Source organism: Erinaceus europaeus, chromosome 5, assembly GCF_950295315.1.
Source record: "Erinaceus europaeus chromosome 5, mEriEur2.1, whole genome shotgun sequence".
Classification (NCBI taxonomy): domain Eukaryota; kingdom Metazoa; phylum Chordata; class Mammalia; order Eulipotyphla; family Erinaceidae; genus Erinaceus; species Erinaceus europaeus.
The window spans coordinates 720,273-736,855 of NC_080166.1; the positions used below are offsets into that span (position 1 = coordinate 720,273).

At 50.8% G+C, this 16,583-nt stretch overlaps 1 protein-coding gene across 1 annotated transcript in view; it reads right to left on the reverse strand.

Annotated features, from left to right (window-relative positions):
• The window catches only part of CPLANE1 (ciliogenesis and planar polarity effector complex subunit 1), a 107,575-nt gene that overhangs the window by 14,672 nt on the left and 76,320 nt on the right, over nt 1-16,583 (reverse strand). The window contains exons 38-44 of the mRNA XM_060190957.1: nt 14,061-14,165; nt 10,105-10,208; nt 8,340-8,535; nt 7,508-7,654; nt 5,760-6,049; nt 5,443-5,530; nt 77-241 (exon numbers count right to left, since the gene is read on the reverse strand). Of these exons, the coding sequence (XP_060046940.1) occupies nt 77-241; nt 5,443-5,530; nt 5,760-6,049; nt 7,508-7,654; nt 8,340-8,535; nt 10,105-10,208; nt 14,061-14,165 (1,095 nt within the window). The remainder of the gene's footprint in view (nt 1-76; nt 242-5,442; nt 5,531-5,759; nt 6,050-7,507; nt 7,655-8,339; nt 8,536-10,104; nt 10,209-14,060; nt 14,166-16,583) is intronic.

Genomic DNA, 16,583 nt, shown 5'->3' on the forward strand with positions numbered 1-16,583 from the left:
TTCATCTTCCCTCTGAGTCACTGCCAAGTGGCTTCACGGACAATCGTGTGTCGTCAACAAGAGAGGAGACAAGTACCGGGAGAAGTTGCACTCCGCTCACTGCGAAGGCTGACAGCTGACTCTGCACCCGGAAACAGGCGTGTCTGCTGCGTCGCCAGAGCTCCTGCTCCTGAGAGCCCAGCTTCTGAAGTCTCTTCCCTCTCGCTTTGGTCTTCGTCGCCCATGTGAGCTGGAAAACACACTAGTCCAGGGAAGACATTAAAATTAAAGGGACAGAGCAGACTGCAAGAAGAACCACGCCGGCGAGACATGACACAAGGACTGGGCCTCGGAGCCTCCACTCCAGGAGGGCCTGGGGCCAGGGAGGCAGCACATGGAGTCAGAGCACAGACTCGCGTGCCTGGCGCTCCTGAGGTCCCAGCCTGGGTCTGCACCACCTGGAGCCGGGGGCTGGGCCACCTGGGCAGCCAGCACCGCCACACACGCTCCAGGCTCGTGCTCGGGCCCCCGCATGCTGAAGGAGGGCCTGGTGCCACGGTGTCTCCCTTTCTGTCTCTTTCTGTTTCTGTCTTTCTATCAGGAACAGTCAGCCTGGAGCAGTGGAGTCCCAGTGAAGATAAATACACAGTTCTCTAAAAAACCCTGTAGTAGAGGAGTGACAGTGTTATTAAAAAGGACTTGCAGGAGTCGGGTGGTAGTGCAGCGGGTTAAGCGCAGGTGGCGCAAGGACTGGCGTTAAGGACCCCAGTTTGAGCCCCCGGCTCCCCACCTACAGGGGAGTCGCTTCACAGGTGGTGAAGCAGGTCTGCAGGTGTCTATCTTTCTCTTCCTCTCTGTCTCCCCTCCTCTCTCCATTTCTCTCTGTCCTATCTAACAATGAGGACATCAATAATAACTACAACAATAAAACAACAAGGGCAACACAAAGGAATTAATAAATAAATAAAAAGATAAAAAAACATGTTTGAATAAGTCAGTGTGCCCTGCTATCAGCGTCCTGGCTATTTACTTCTTTTGCAGGGACGTGTGCCTATACAAATCCATAGCTCTTCAGCGAGAGAGAGAGAGAGAGAGAGAGGCAGACAGACAGACAGACAGAGAGCAAGAAGTACACAGAGAGGGAGAGGCAATGGTTGCTGCCCCAGCATTGTGGTGCTTGGTGCTCCCGTGCAGAGCTGGGCTTGAACCTGGGCCATATCACTTGGCAGCTGAAAAACTTTCTTATGAGTGAAGAAACTTTAATGGAAATCATAGCCTATTTCGATCTGAACAACTCTAGAGCACAGCACAGCTGTCCTTGGTCTGTGCCTGGGTCTTATCCAGGTCCCCGCATGAACGTGTTCGGCCTCAAGTGTGTGTATTTTTAAAGAGAAAAGAGGCTGCAGACAGCTGCCTGACAGGCCATGCGCGTTACCAGGTGCCGCGCGAGCTCTGGCAGGCGTCGCGTGGGCTGCACGAAGCTGAGGGCTCCACAGATGCCACGTGGTGCTGCGCGGCTTCTCCTGCCACACTGCCTCTGCTCCCCCCCCCCAAGTGAAACCAAAAGAATGGGGGGGGGGGGAAGGAAGCCCAGGAATGGTGGCATCATACATGCGTGTGCAGAAATTAGCCACCACACACACTAAAACAGAATCAAGTCAGGGAGAAGGACAAGTTAAATGCCCCCAAAGCGGGAAAAGTAATAATACAAGGGCAGAAATTTGTGAACAAAGAGTAAAAGCCAGAAAGTAAGAGCCACCTTCACTGCCCGACCCCATGCGGTGCCGCTCAAAGTCACGTCCGCAGCTGCACCCAGGCAGGCAGGGCGCAGGCTGAGCAGAAGTCCTGGCAGCCCAACCTTGTTCTGATTCTGTGCCCACGGCTTTTCCACAACAGGGATGAGAAGTAAGAGACACAGGCCACGTGGGAGCCCCCGATTTCCCCAGAGGGCTGGAGCACAGCTCACAGCCGTGGTGGACTCCAGATAACCACAACAGCTGGCCCTGGGCAGGCTCGAGGAGAGAGCCTCCACTTCCGTGTCCCCATAGTCTGCTGTGCACATGTGACGTCACACCCGAGGTATCAGAACAAGGCAAAGACCTCTCACCGCGAATCCCAGGCCCTGTCCAGGCCGCCAAACAAAGACCCTGGGTCACCGCTTCACAGACAGGAGACAGAATGCCCAGCGAAGGTGGGCCAACACGGCAGGGGAACCCTCAAAACCAGCAGATCTAGGAAAGCTCCCTAAAGAGGGCTCCAAGGTGACCTTCCCAAGGGTGCTCACTGAAATGAAAAGTACTCTGGACGAAAACTCAGAAAGAAAATACGGAAGACTGGTCAGTCCATACTCCCAATCTGCCTCTCTCTTTCCCTAGTAGGGCTCCACCTTCTGCAACCCACAACGACCCTGGGTCCACACTCCCAGAGGATAGAGAATGGGAAGGCTATCAAGGGAGGGGATGGGATATGGAGATCAGGTGGTGGGAATTGTGTGGAACTGCACCCCACCTATCCTATGGTTTTGATAATGTCTCCTTTCTTAAATTAAAGAAGAAAAAAAAAGAAAAGTAAAGAAAATACGGAAGAGGCTTCAGGAGGCTGTGGGGCCTCACTTCACTCTCTGGTCGATGAGAAAAGGCACCAAAAATCACCTGACAGGTCAAGAAAATGCCACCTGACCGATCCATAGACGAGGGGAGACACGTGGTCTGTGCTTAGCGGATGGGAAGGGGTGAGGAGGAGATTCTCAAGACTCAAGAAACTGTACTCAGTGGGTCTGGGGTTTAACCTGTCAAGTCAGGAAACTGAACTGCCCATAAGGACCCACTAGTGTTCAATGGAGAAACCTGGCTGAAATTAAATTGAAAAACCCCTCTATCTGCTCAGACTCCCAGCCGATTCCTGGTGGTGTGACAAGGGCTGGCAGCTGAGGCACGGCACAAACTGGACTGAATTACAGCATCAACTGTAAAAAAAAGGCAGTCCCCTAAAAACTCGCCAGTTTGCAGCTATGACTTGTGAAGTAACTCACTCAGCCACAAGTGGGTGCAGGCCGGTGTAGCCAGTAGTGAGGGAGGGGCTCTCAAGACCCCTCAGAGGCAGCTGGCACCGTTTGGGTGCTTGCAAAACAGAGCACGTGGTCAGAGGGAGGAAGGCAGGCAATGTGAGGGCCATGAACTGTGACCCGGAGCTCAGGATACTGAGCTGCTCACAGGGATCACCGGGCCTTTCAGCAGAACCCTGACCGGGCACTAACCTGTGTGCACTAGCTCCACCAGGCACTGGCTCCTGGCTAGGGAATGAAGCCTGCTTCTCCTCTGACCACTAAGGAGAAAGGAATTCTCCAGGACTGTTTCCCTCCAGAGGCAGAACCAAGAGCAAGAGGCCCTGTTCTGGCATCAGAGAAATAAGCCGACCAGGTGACATGATAAAAATCTCCCCTGCCCCAACCATGGTAGATAGGGACAGGGAAATCAGGGGCCTGGGCGCACCGGGCTAAGCGCACGGAGTTTAAGCAGGTCAAACACCTGAGCCACAGCGCCTCCCGCTGGCACAACAACAAAATCCACACTACGTGAAGAAACAAATACAGACAGCAAAGGCAGAAACCCCAAAGGACGACAGACACAACTGGAAAAAAAATGAGATTGTTTTCAGAAAATGCATTATGAAATCAAGAAATCAAACCTAACATGCAAACATAGATTCAAGAACTCAGAGCTCATTTTACCAGAGGATGACAAAACACAGGAAGAAAAAAAGCTCCAAATAGCCACAGGGCGTGAGGGACACTGAGTGCAGTTCAGGCTGAGGTAAGGGGCCTGGGGAATCAGGTGGAGGAGAGTGTCAACACAAGACGCAACCACCACGCTGTAAATTTAAGGCCGTTGCAGAGGGAGGCTTCAGGAAAAATGAAGCACTTCTCTCTGAAATCGCAGACTCAACCAGAAAAGACGGACATCAGAGTTGCTGGGATCCCAGAGGCAGGAGAGAGAGAGAGAGAGAGAGAGAAGAGGACATAGTAAAGAAATTATAGCAAGACTTTGCCACGCCTGAGCAATGTTCAGAACATAAAAATACAAAAAGCTGAACTTCCACCTAAATTCCCAAACCCAGAATGGGACACAGCAAGACACAGCAGAGCAGAGACGCCCAAACCCGGGATAAGGGAGACTTCCGGCTGCCGGCAGAAGGAAGGAAGCCGCACACAGAGGCAGAGCTCTCAGGCTTCATCAGGCCGCTAGTCACAAACCCCAGAGGGCAGGGAGGGAGCGAACGGGGCGGGGCGGCATATTCAGGGGCCGGGTGGCTCATCAGAAACCCCAGAGGGCAAGGAGGGAACGGGGTGGCATATTCAGGGGCCGGGTGGTGGCGCACCTGGCTGAGCACACGTTGCAGTGTGCAGGGACCCGGGTTCGAGCCCCTGGTCCCCACCTGCAGCGGGGAAGCTTCACAAGCAGTGAAGCAGGGCTGCAGGTGTCTCCCTGTCTCTCTCCCTCTCTATTCCCCCTCTCAATTTCCCTCTGCCTCTATCCAATAACCAATAAATAAATAATTTTAAAAAGGAGTGGCATATTCAAAGTTCTAAAAGATAAGAACTGCCAGCCACTAATTCTCAATCTGCTAAGTCAACTTTCAAATATGAGGGAGAAATAGATTTATCCACAGGAACTGAAGGAATTCTCCATTACCAGTCCTGCCTTTAGAATTACTAAGAGGAGTTCCACGTGAAAAGCAGCACCGAAGGAGCCCCAGCTTTGAGTGAGATGGTTGGTCACCGACCAGAGCCAGGGACACAGCTACAACAGGGAAAACACACGGGGAGGGACAGCGGAACAGACAGAGGCAGTTCGACGCTGGTGAAGCAAGGCCACTTTAAAGTGTCGCCGTAGCCCGTGTTAGACACCACACTCAGAGCAGAGTGTTGCGCAGACACTCGGGAGGCATGTGCGGGGCGAGACCGGCGCAGCAGACGTCGCACGCAACGACTGGAGAGAGAAAGCAGCTGCGAGGTCCTAGCAGCACCGGGAGGCGCGGCCCGCGAGGGGCTAGCAAGGGGGGTCGTGTGGGCCTGAAACCTAGGTCTGAGCCTGAGCTCAGCCCTCACGGTGCCTGCCGGAGGAGGCTTCACTGCTGGGGTATCTCTCTCTCCTTTCCGCCTCTCTCCCTCCCCCCTTGTTTTTATGTCACCTCTAGGGTTACTGCTGGGCCTCAGGGCTGGCACGAAAATCCACAGTTCCCAGTGGCTAAGTTTTTTCCTTCTTTCTATTTGGCAGGACAGAGAGAAACTGAGAGGGAAGTGGGGGAGGGTGAGGGAGAGAGAACGACAGACACTTGTAGCTTCTGGTCTGAGGAGAAGTCAGTCACATCATCATAAAAACAACCCTCATCCAAACACTGGGGGTGGACAGCCCAGAGAGACGGCATTACTCTTCCAAAGCAAGACTTAGGTTCCTCACTGACCTTCTTCTGAAATGCTGACCGTTTTTGAAATAAACGCTTTTTCAGTATCAGGACCAGAAGACGATTCAATCCAATGCACAGGTTCAGCCTGCAGTAAACACACACAAAGAAAGAACTCTTGAAAATGGCAGGAAAAGAGACTAGAGAAGCAACGTGAGCACCCTGAAATGCACAGACCAGACTCCTTTTCGACCGTGGCAGCGGAACCCAGGTGCTCGGAGTTCCGCCCCACCACGGCTAGATAGCGTGATGCTTATGCTGAGAACACCAAAGCATGACAGTCGGCCACGGGAGGCGCAGAAACAAAGGTGGCCCACCTCCCCGGCACGGCGTGGCCTTCCGCGTCTGGAGAAGTCCCACCCGACATTCTCGGCGGTGTCCTGTACGGCTGACAGCAGCTTGGAGCTGAGGCGCTCTAGTCGGAGAGTGGCAGAGCTGGGCGCGGGCAGGGGCGCGGAGCAAGCAGGGGAGACGTCCTGCAGGACCCGCCACAGCCGGTGACCCTCCACAGCAGCCGCCTCCAAGCTCGGGGCTTGGGGCGCAAGGTCTTCTGTGGCATCTGACCTCGAGCTCTCGTCTCTTAATGGAAACGCTGCTTCCAGAACGTCTAAATATTAGCAGAGGGCGAGTCAGAACTGACAACAGGTAAGCAAGAAGCAGATGCTGCTGGCTTCATTTCTGAAGAACTCACTGCAAATCAACATAGTGGGTTCTCCTCCAATACAATTTCAATTTCCTATGAAATTCCATTTCAAGGGGCTGGGTGATGGCGCACCTGCTTGAGTGTGCGCATTACAATGGGCAAGGACCCGGCTTCAAGTCCCAGATCCGCACCTGCGGGGGTAGGGGGCTTCAAGACCTGGCTTTGAGTCGCTCACCTGCAGGGGGCTTCAGGAGAGGTGGAGCGATGCTGCAGGTCCCCCCCATCTATCTATCCATCTAGCTGTCTACCTACCTACTTATCTATCCACCTATCTACCTTCTGTCCCCCCCAATTTCTCTCTGTCCTATCAAATACGTAAATGAATGAATAAATTTTAAAAAAGAAAAGAAGGCCATTTCATCTTCTTCCCCTTTGAGAATTCTGTATTTGCTATAAGAATCTGTTAAGAATGGTTCTCTCTCTTGGGCGGAGGGTAGATAGCATAATGGTTATGCAAACAGACTCTCATGCTTGAGGCTCCAAAGTCCCAGGTTCAATCACCTGCACCACCATAAGCCAGAGCTGAACATGCTCTGGTTAAAACAAACAAACAAACAAACAAAAGTTAAAAAAAAAAAACAACTCAAAGAGTGGTTCTTGCACCACAAAGTTCCAAAGACAAGGAAGTCTGAATATTACTTGTATCTTCTTCATTCAAAATAGATGTTCAAATTTTAACACTTTTAAAAACCAACAACTTCATTTTGTAAAAGCCATTTCTGACACTTTTAGGAGGATCTCAGGTAAACATTCAATAGCCCAAGACCAATATCAAAATTAATGCATCCTTACTCTAACAGTCAGTTCATTCTTGACCAAAATTTTAAACAGCTCTTCTCAGAGTGACACAGTCTAACGCTGGTGAACCAAAACCAACTAAAGACTCTTGTATGGTGGAGGAGACAGCACACAGTTATGCCGAGACCCTGAGGCTCCAAAGTCTGTCATTCAATATCCCACACCACCATAAGCCAGAGCTGAGCAGTGAGTGCTCTGGGGAAAAACAGTAATAAGTCTTGTAGATATTGTAAGTTAGATGCAATATTCATGGTCACCAAAAAAAAAAATAGCAAAAGACAAATAGGCAACATATCCAGCAGGCAGGCCGTTATAAGAAAGACCCACGTAAACAACAAACAAGACAAATAGGCAACATATCCAGCAGGCAGGCCGTTATAAGAAAGACCCACGTAAACAACAAACAAGACAAATAGGCAACATATCCAGCAGGCAGGCCATTATAAGAAAGACCCATGTAAACAACAAACAAGAGTCAACAGGAACATAAAACAAGCTTTCCCAGTTAGCAACTCCCAGTGCTTGCTTCCAGCAGAGCAGGAGCTGAAGCACTCAGGCTCTCACCTCTGACGTGCTGAGTGCTCCGTGATGCAGAGCAGGTGGCCTCAGACTCCTCCGCCTCAGGAATGCCAGCTCTCCAGTTCCCAGCCAGACAGGAAGGGGACATGTTTGCAGGCTTAAAAAATGACTCTGTAGAGATACAGGCAGAGTCTACAAAGAACATGCAAGACAAAAACAGAAAAACCGTCATGAACTTCGTAACAAGATATTTAGAAGATTAGGAGAACATTTTGAACAGCGAGTGCAAACACTGAGAAATGCAGTGGGCTTGCAGGAAGAGCTGGACGTGTGGTCAGGGGAGATGAGTGTGAGAGCGACTGTGATCCACGAGTAAGAAGAGAGGGGGAGGGGCAGAGAGCATAGCCAAATAAGTTATGACAGAAATCTCCACACCTGGGCAGCTCAAGACAGACATTCAGGAAGCTGATGACATGATGATAGACCTAGAGAACCCCAATAATAATAGTAATAATAATAATAATAATAATTAGATGGGAGTTGGGCGGTAGTGCAGTGGGTTAAGCACATGTGGCACAAAGTGCAGGGACTGGCATAAGGGTCCTGGTTCGAGCCCCTGGCTCCCCCCCCACCTGCAGGGGAGTCACTTCACAGGTGGTGAAGCAGGTCTGCAGGTGTCTGTCTTTCTCTCTCCCCCCCCCCGTCTCCCCTCCTCTCTCCATTTCTCTCTGTTCTGTCCAACAGCAGCAGCTACAACAACAACAAGAAAAAGGGCCACCAGGAGCAGGGGCTCGCAGTGTAGGCACTGAGCCCGGTGAGAACCCTGGAGGCAGCAGAGCGGGAAAGGAAAGCAAAAAGCAGCCGTGTGCGTCATCACCCTGACTCTTCACGCTGTGCAGGGTGGCAGCACCAGCAGCTGAAGCCGCCACATGGCGCGACTCCGAGGGGGAAGGGGTTTGCAGACAGCCACTCTGTGGCTCAGCGGCACTCTCTGAAGTCTCTCTGGTGACAGCAAACTCTGGCAGCAGGTCATCAGCTTCAATGTCAATCACATGTATGTAGGTGTGTCCAACCTGAAACCAAAACAGGAGACACAAAGACTCAGACTCTCCTTCTGGGGACCACGCTGCACCCACCCGCCCTGGCCCATGGGCAGGAACAGCTTCCGCGAACCTGATGCAGGAGGTTCCTGGGGACGTCTCAGGACAGGCCACCTTGTAATCAGTCCTCACATGTTAAAAAATCAGATTCCTGGGAGTCGGGCGGTGGCGCAGTGGGTTAAGCGCACGTGGCGCAAAGCGCAGGGACCGGCGTAAGGATCCCGGTTCGAGCCCCCGGCTCCCCACCTGCAGGGGAGTCGCTTCACAGGCGGTGAAGCAGGTCTGCAGGTGTCTGTCTTTCTCTCCCCTCTCTGTCTTCCCTTCCTCTCTCCATTTCTCTCTGTCCTATCCAACAATAAAGCAACGTCAACAATGGCAACAATAACCGCAACGAGGCTGCAACAACTAGGGCAACAAAAAGGGAAAAAAATGGCCTCCAGGAGCGGTGGATTCATGTGCAGGCACCGAGCCCAGCAATAACCCTGGAGGAAAAAAAAAAATCAGATTCCTTTCTTTTGCCACCAGGATTACTGGTGGGTTTGGTGCCTGCGGATTCCACCATTCCTGGTGGTCATCATCTTTTGACAAGACGGTGAAAGAGAGAAACAGAGAGGGAGAAGAAAAGAAGAAAAGAGCTACCTGCAGCACTGCTGCACCGCTCATGAAGCTCCCTGCCGCCTGGCGTGGAGGCTGGGGGCTGGGCGTGTGGCAGAGGGGCCTGCGTCCTCTCTGGGGCCACTGCTCCTTCCTCACGTCAGAACTACACATCCGGGAGTCGGGCGGTAACGTAGCAGGTTAAGTACAGGTGGCACAAAACGCAAGGACCAGAAGTAACGATCCCAGTTCGAGCCCCTGGCTCCCCACCTGCAGGGAAGTCGCTTCACAGACAGTGAAGCAGGTCTGCAGGTGTCTGTCTTCTCTCCTCCTCTCTGTCTTCCCCTCCTCTCTCCATTTCTCTCTGTCCTATCCAACAACAATGACATCAATAACAATAGTAACTACAAAAATACAACAAGGACAACAAAAGGGAATAAATATCTAAAAAAATAACTACAACAATAAAAAACAAGGGTAACAAAAGGAAATAAATAAATAAATATTTAAAAAAAATAACTACATATCCAATGTGTCCTGGAGCTCCGCTTCCCCAGAGCCCTGCCCCACTAGAGAAAGAGAGAGACAGGCTGGGAGTGTGGATTCACCTGTCAATGTCCACGTTCAGAAGAGAAGCAGAAGCCAGGCCTCCCACCTTCTGCATCCCACAGTGACCCTGGGTCCACGCTCCCAGAGGGATAAAGAATAGGAAAGCTGTCAGGGGAGGGGATGGGATACGGAGTTCTGGTGGTGGGAACTGTGTGGAGTTGTACCCCTCTCATCCTATGGTTTAGTCAATGTTTCCTTTTTATAAATAAAAAATTAAAAAAAGGAAAAAAAGGACTACACAGACAGGACTTTCCATCTGATTTTGTCAAGGCGTCAGCTGGCTGAGTGAGGCGGCAAGTGTCAGCAAAGACGCTGCTGACCATAAAGCAAAGCCAGTACCGTCTCAGACGCTGATGCAGGCAGCTCCACTCTCTCTGCTGAACGTCTGAGATCTCGGTAAGTGTCTGGAGCCAGCGGCTGAGGAGAGTTCAGAGGTTCACGATCTGAGAATCAGGAAAAGAAAAGACAGAAACATCAGTAAACTCTGCAAATAGCTCTATGTCCTTAACTTTGCAAGACCAAGTAGAACAAGTTAGAAGAGATTCTATTCTAGAAGAAATTCAGAATGATTCGTAACTGACTGTGACTACTACTGCCTTTCCCATATGACTGACTGACAAGAACACTATGTGTCTAAGTCACGTGACCAGTGTTCTATCACTTGCTAGTTCCACTTCTGAGCGGCCTAACTAGCTACACACTGGCTGAGCTAAGATCCGCATCCCGCAAAAGGCACACCTCAGTGGCTGCTGCTCAGAGGCCGCAGCTGAACAATAAGCTCGAGCGCTTAGATGTAAACTTCACGTCAGCAGCTCCTCTCCAGAAGCCAGACATATCAGCAATCAGGAAGACGGGAAGTGAAAATACGTAAATAAGTGACCATTTCATTTCTGTTAAATAAACTGGTTTGATTGCTGTCTTTGGGTCGTGTGGGGGGTGTGGTGTGTGTGTGACTGACTAACTCCTGTTCTGTCCTCACAGAGACGTAAGCTTCACCTGGTCATGATGTTCTCAAAGAAAAGAAAGAAATCACACCTGATGTGGAAGAAACAACATCTGGATTTTTATGACTTTCAGAGATGACTTCTTGACCTGGTGGTGATTTAAGAGGTTTGAGGCAAAAAAGAAAAGAGAGAAGGTATTTCACAAACACAGAAAAAGTACAAATATGATTGCAGAGTTTCAGACATGACACATAAAACTGGTCACCTCCATCAGGAACAACACAATGGACCCCTCTGTGGGCCCCTACAGGACCCTGCCCTCAATGTGGATCAACAAGGGTGGGGAATGTTCCATCCTCTGAAGGGAGGTTGGACAACATGCTCTACCTACCACCCGAGGAAGATGGGTCCTGAAATTAGTGCAGCCTGGAATGTTCCTGGCTGTGACCACAGAATGTGAGCTCAGACCTGCAGGGATGCAGAGCTCACACAGGCTCCTGTGCTGACTTTGGGCCCAGATCAGATTGAAGGGGTTTACAGTCAACAATATTTAGATACTTTCCCCATATTAGGGAGCTACTCTCTTCCCTCATCCAGCTTTCTGGTCCTTTGTCCAACTCTGACACCATTTCCCCAGACAATAACCTGGGTCCACCTGCATATCAGATGTCAGGCTCAGTTAAAAAAAAGTCATGGGACCCTTGGAATATTCCTAAAATAGGCCTACCAGCTTTTTCTAAAACGGAGACCCCAAGTCTTCATTGCAATATTCTTTCCTTTAGGTTCATGATTACTCAACAATCTGTTCTGCTCTATATCTTAACTCTTTTTCAGCCACCAAATTGCACATGCTACCATGATGCCAACCAGACTTCCCTGGACAGACAACCCCACCAATGTGTCCTGGAGCTCCGCTTCCCCAGAGCCCTGCCCCACTAGGGAAAGAGAGAGACAGGCTGGGAGTATGGATCCACCTGTCAACACCCATGTTCAGCGGGGAAGCAATTACAGAAGCCAGACCTTCCTCCTTCTGCATCTCACAGTGACCCTGGGTCCATAGTCCCAGAGGGGTAAAGAATAGGAAAGCTCTCAGGGGAGGGGATGGGATACGGAGTTCTGGTGGTGGGAACTGTGTGGAATTGTGCCCCTCTTATCCTATGGTCTTGTCAATATTTCCATTTTGTAAATAAAAGTTTTTTTTTAAAAAAGGTGACAGAAAGCTGAGTGACATCACCCCACCCATGACCCGGTTTTGCCCTGTGCACCAGTCAGCAGCCTCAAGCTTGGACCCCCGACTGAAGGTCAGTAACATGTGGACGAAGTTCAGACAGTGAGGGAGGCACCTGGCTGAATCTGACTGCAAGACACCCAGCACAAGACAGAACAGCACATGGATCCCTTTCTGAGTGGGGTGATTATGACTGACTCGTCTCCATAGCTTGCTGTTATTCAGACACCCAGCACAAGACAGAACAGCACACGGATCCCTTCTGAGTGGGGTGATTATGACTGACTCGTCTCCATAGCTTGCTGTTATTCAGACATTCTACAAAGACCACGCATCATTTTAAAGTCACACTAATGACTTTTTTTTTTACAATAATTAGAGGGCTAAAAGGCACTTATAAGGGAATCGGGCAGTAGTGCAGCGGGTTAAACACAGGTGGTGCAAAGCACAAGGACCGGCATAAGGATCCTGGTTCGAGCCCCCGGCTCCCCACCTGCAGGGGAGTCGCTTCACAGGTGTCTATCTTTCTCTCCCCTCTCTGTCTTCCCCTCCTCTCTCCATTTCTCTCTGTCCTATCCAACAAGAACAGCTATAACAACAATAACAATAACAACAAGGGCAACAAAAATGGGAAAAATGGCCTTTAGGAGCAGTGGATTTGTAGCGCAGGCACCAAGCCCCAGCAATAACCCTGAAGGCAAAAAAAAAAAAAAAAGGCACAAGATTCTACTAAGAGTAATAAATGTTAAAAAAGAAATACTAGTGCCGGAGAGACAGCTCAGTGCCAGATCACAGGACTTGCATCTCTGGGGCACAAGAGTCCCCGGTTCAGTCAGTGGTTCAACATATGCCAAAGGTGAAGCAGTGCTCTGATCTCTCCCTCACTCTGCCATAAAAATATGTAACTTTTTTTTTTGCCTCCAGGGTCATTTGCTGGGGCTCAGTGCCTGCACCATGAACCCACTACTCCAGGAGGCCACTTTTCCCTCTTTTGTTGCCCTCGTTGTTGTAATAACTTTTTAAAAGCCTAGAGCTCAAAGGGCCACACATTCAACATCACCGAGGAAGTCTGTGAGGCAAGATTCAAAGCAGCAGCCTGTCTAGCCCTCCGCCCTTCCTCCGCTCTCTGGCCACAGCTCCAGGCCTGGCGCTGCCCACTGCCCGTGGTGCTCTGACTGCCCCTCCTCCTGCTCAGCTGCTGAGAGGGGCCTGGGTGAGGGTGCGTGATGTGCTGGCATCTTTCTCAGAGACGAGGGGCCGCACCCGCGCCCACAGGTCTTGTCAGTCATTATTTCCCCCAATAACATGACTTGGAAAAAATTAAGATGTTAAAAATTTAAAAAAACAAACTTAAAATTCCTAAAATACGTGCCAGGGTTGGAGATGTGAAACTACATGGAGTTCTAATAATCATATGATTTAAAAGCCCCTTTAAATCACTGTTGGAAGAAAAAAGTCTGCGCATATTAAACGCCGTGTGTGTGTGTGTGTGTGTGTGTGTGTGTGTGTGTGTGTGTGTGTGTGAATGTGTGTGAGTGTGTGTGTGTGAGTGTGTGTGTGTGTGTGTGAGTGTGTGTGTGTGTGAGTGTGTGTGTGTGTGTGAGTGTGTGTGTGTGAGTGTGTGTGTGAGTGTGTGTGTGTGAGTGTGTGTGTGTGTGTGTGTGAGTGTGTGTGTGTGAGTGTGTGTGTGTGTGTGTGTGTGTGTGAGTGTGTGTGTGTGTGAGTGTGTGTGTGTGAGTGTGTGTGTGTGTGAGTGTGTGTGTGTGAGTGTGTGTGTGTGTGTGAGTGTGTGTGTGTGAGTGTGTGTGTGTGAGTGTGTGTGTGTGAGTGTGTGTGTGTGTGTGTGTGAGTGTGTGTGTGTGTGTGTATGTGTGTGTTTACTTCTTTTGGGTAGAGACACAAATTGAGGAGCGGAGAGGTAGAGGGGAGGAGAGATAGAAAGAGGAAGAGAGACAGAGAGACCCCTGCAGCCCTGCTTCACCACTTGTGAATCTTCCCCCCTGCAGGTGGGGACCGGGGGCTTGAACTCGGGTCCTTGTGCACTGTAATGTGTGCTCAACGAGGTGCGCCACCACTCAGCCCCTCACAAAAATATTTTGAATTAAGGAAAAGCAGCAACTTACCTGGGTCCGTATTTGTACTTGCATCCTGATGTTCGATAGCTTTCTTTAAGACAGAGGCCATGAAATGCAGCCCAGCTGAAGTAGTAACATCATTTTGTAGAGTTTCTTCAAGGAAACAAAAAATCAAAGTGAATTATGAAGAAACCAGGAGCTCAGAAGCAGAGGCCTAACTTGGGGGCGGGTAGTGTGTGTTGGGGGGTGCCGGGATGGCTCCTCTGGGTGGGCTGGGACCAACAATGACCGGCAGGCCAGCGCCGTGGGGGGCTTCGTCCGCCCACCCCACAGACCGGGGTCAGCAGAAGTCAGCAAGCAGGAAAGTCACGTCTTCAGAATGATCTCGAGAACCCGAGGCAGTGTGTGAAAAGCAGGTGTGAGCGAGCAGTGAAAGGAGACAGCCAGTCTGTGAGAAAGTCTGGCAGTGGTGGGGCCGAGGGGAGCGGGCAGCCGGCTGACGGGGGCGGGGGCAGCTTGAAGTGATGGAGTCTGAGTCCAGGAGGGCAGAGGACAGACAGGTCGGGGGGACGACTGGGCGGGAAAGACAGCCCCACGTCTGCGGGTGGGGGTGCTGAGTGTCCTAGGTCAGTCTGGACAGGTGGCAGCGCCGCTCGCGGCACACGGTGGTGTGTGTGGCGAGGTCTCTCTGGCTCCTCAGTTTTGTTTTCTCGGGAGGAGGGTCGTGTCTCACAGCAGGGCCGTGGACAGAAGGCTACCGCTTCTCACCTCCCCGACAGGCGCCTGCCTTTGTCCCGGGCACCGGGCTCAGAGCTCCTCGGCCCCTAGAATTCCTGAGTTACAGGGGCGACTTCCATTGACCTTGTGCCCCTTCTGACCTGAGCGTCAGCCAGTGAGGGGACGGTCAGCAGCTGCCTTGGAAGCTTCAGCTTAGGTGCTGCTCTCCAGAGGAGTCAACCACAGGGACCAAGGATTAGAACCACCAGCCTCAGCGCCCACTGGGGAGAGGGAGGCGGCCGAGACCAGGGTCAACCACCAGTGGCCAGCACAGTAAGCAAGCACGCCTACGTAACAGACCGTCAGCAAAGATCCTGAAACTGTGAGGTTGGGGGACTTCCGGGTTGAAAGCACGTGGACGTGCTGGAGACGGCACAGTCAGAGATGGTGTGGAGGCTGTGTCCCCACCCTTGGACCCTGCCCCGTGTCTGTCATTCGGACACGTCTGAGTTGTATCCTTTCTCTGTAGACTCATAGTGCTGGCACCAAGCCACAGCCACAGCCATAATCCTGGTGGCAGTAAAAAAAGAAGAGGAGAAAGAGAAGGAGGAGGAGGAGCAGAAAGAGGAGGAAGAGGAGAAGCAGGAAGAGGAGGAGGAAGTAGAGAGAAGATAGTTGTATAGTTCAGGAATGTTAAGAAAACATGACACAAAGTAAAAGACTCGGGGGTGGGTGGGTGGGTGGGGAGAATACAGGTCCATGAAAAATGATGAATGAAATAGTGGGGGTTGTATTGTTAAATGGGAATCTGGGGAATGTTATGCATGTAAAAAAAAAAAAAAAGAAGTAGAAACGCAAAGCAGAAATTGACTGAGTTTGGAGTATGGCACCAAAGTAAGAAAGCAGAAGTACACTAGAGTTTGCAGTGAGTACCTCCCTAATACTTCCTCTCCACTATTCCAAGCTTTGGGTCCATGATTGCTCAACAATTTGTTTGGCTTTGTATGTTAACTCTCTTTTCAGCCACCAGGTTCCAGGTGTCATCAGGATGCCGGCCAGGCTTCCCTGGATTGAAGACCCCACCAATGTGTCCTGGAGCTCAGCTTCCCCAGAGACCCACCCTACTAGGGAAAGAGAGAGGCAGACTGGGAGTATGGACCGACCAGTCAACGCCCATGTTCAGCGGGGAAGCAATGACAGAAGCCAGACCTTCCACCTTCTGCAACCCACAATGACCCTGGGTCCATGCTCCCAGAGGGATAGAGAATGGGAAAGCTATCAGGGGAGGGGGTGGGATATGGAGATTGGGTGGTGGGAATTGTGTGGAGTTGTACCCCTCCTACCCTATGGTTTTGTTATCTTAAATAAATAAATAAAAAAAAAGAAAACATGACAGCTGAGTGAAGAGATGGATGGTTCTGCCAGCAGTGTGTGTGTATGTGTGTGTGTGTGTGTGAGTGTGTGTGAGTGGTGTGTGTGTGTATGAGTGTGTGTGAGTGTGAGTGTGTGTGTTAGTATGTGTGTGTGTATGTGTATGAGTGAGCGTGTGAGCATGTGTGGTCATGTGTGTGTGAACGTGTGTATGAGCATGTGTGATTGTGTGTGTGTGTGAGCGCACGCATGTGTGTGTGGTTGTGAGTGTGAGGAGAGACCATGCGGACACATGCGACAAGACATGTATTAACCATTTCCAAACCGAAGGTAACGTACTATGCACAAACAAGTTCTCTTTCTCACACCTGTGTTCATACCACATCTGTGTATCTTTAAGAGAATACCGCCGTAGGGACTGTTCTTCCAAAACCCCACTGCAGGCTTTGCTCATTCACTGTCTTACTTGTGGTTCCAACGTTT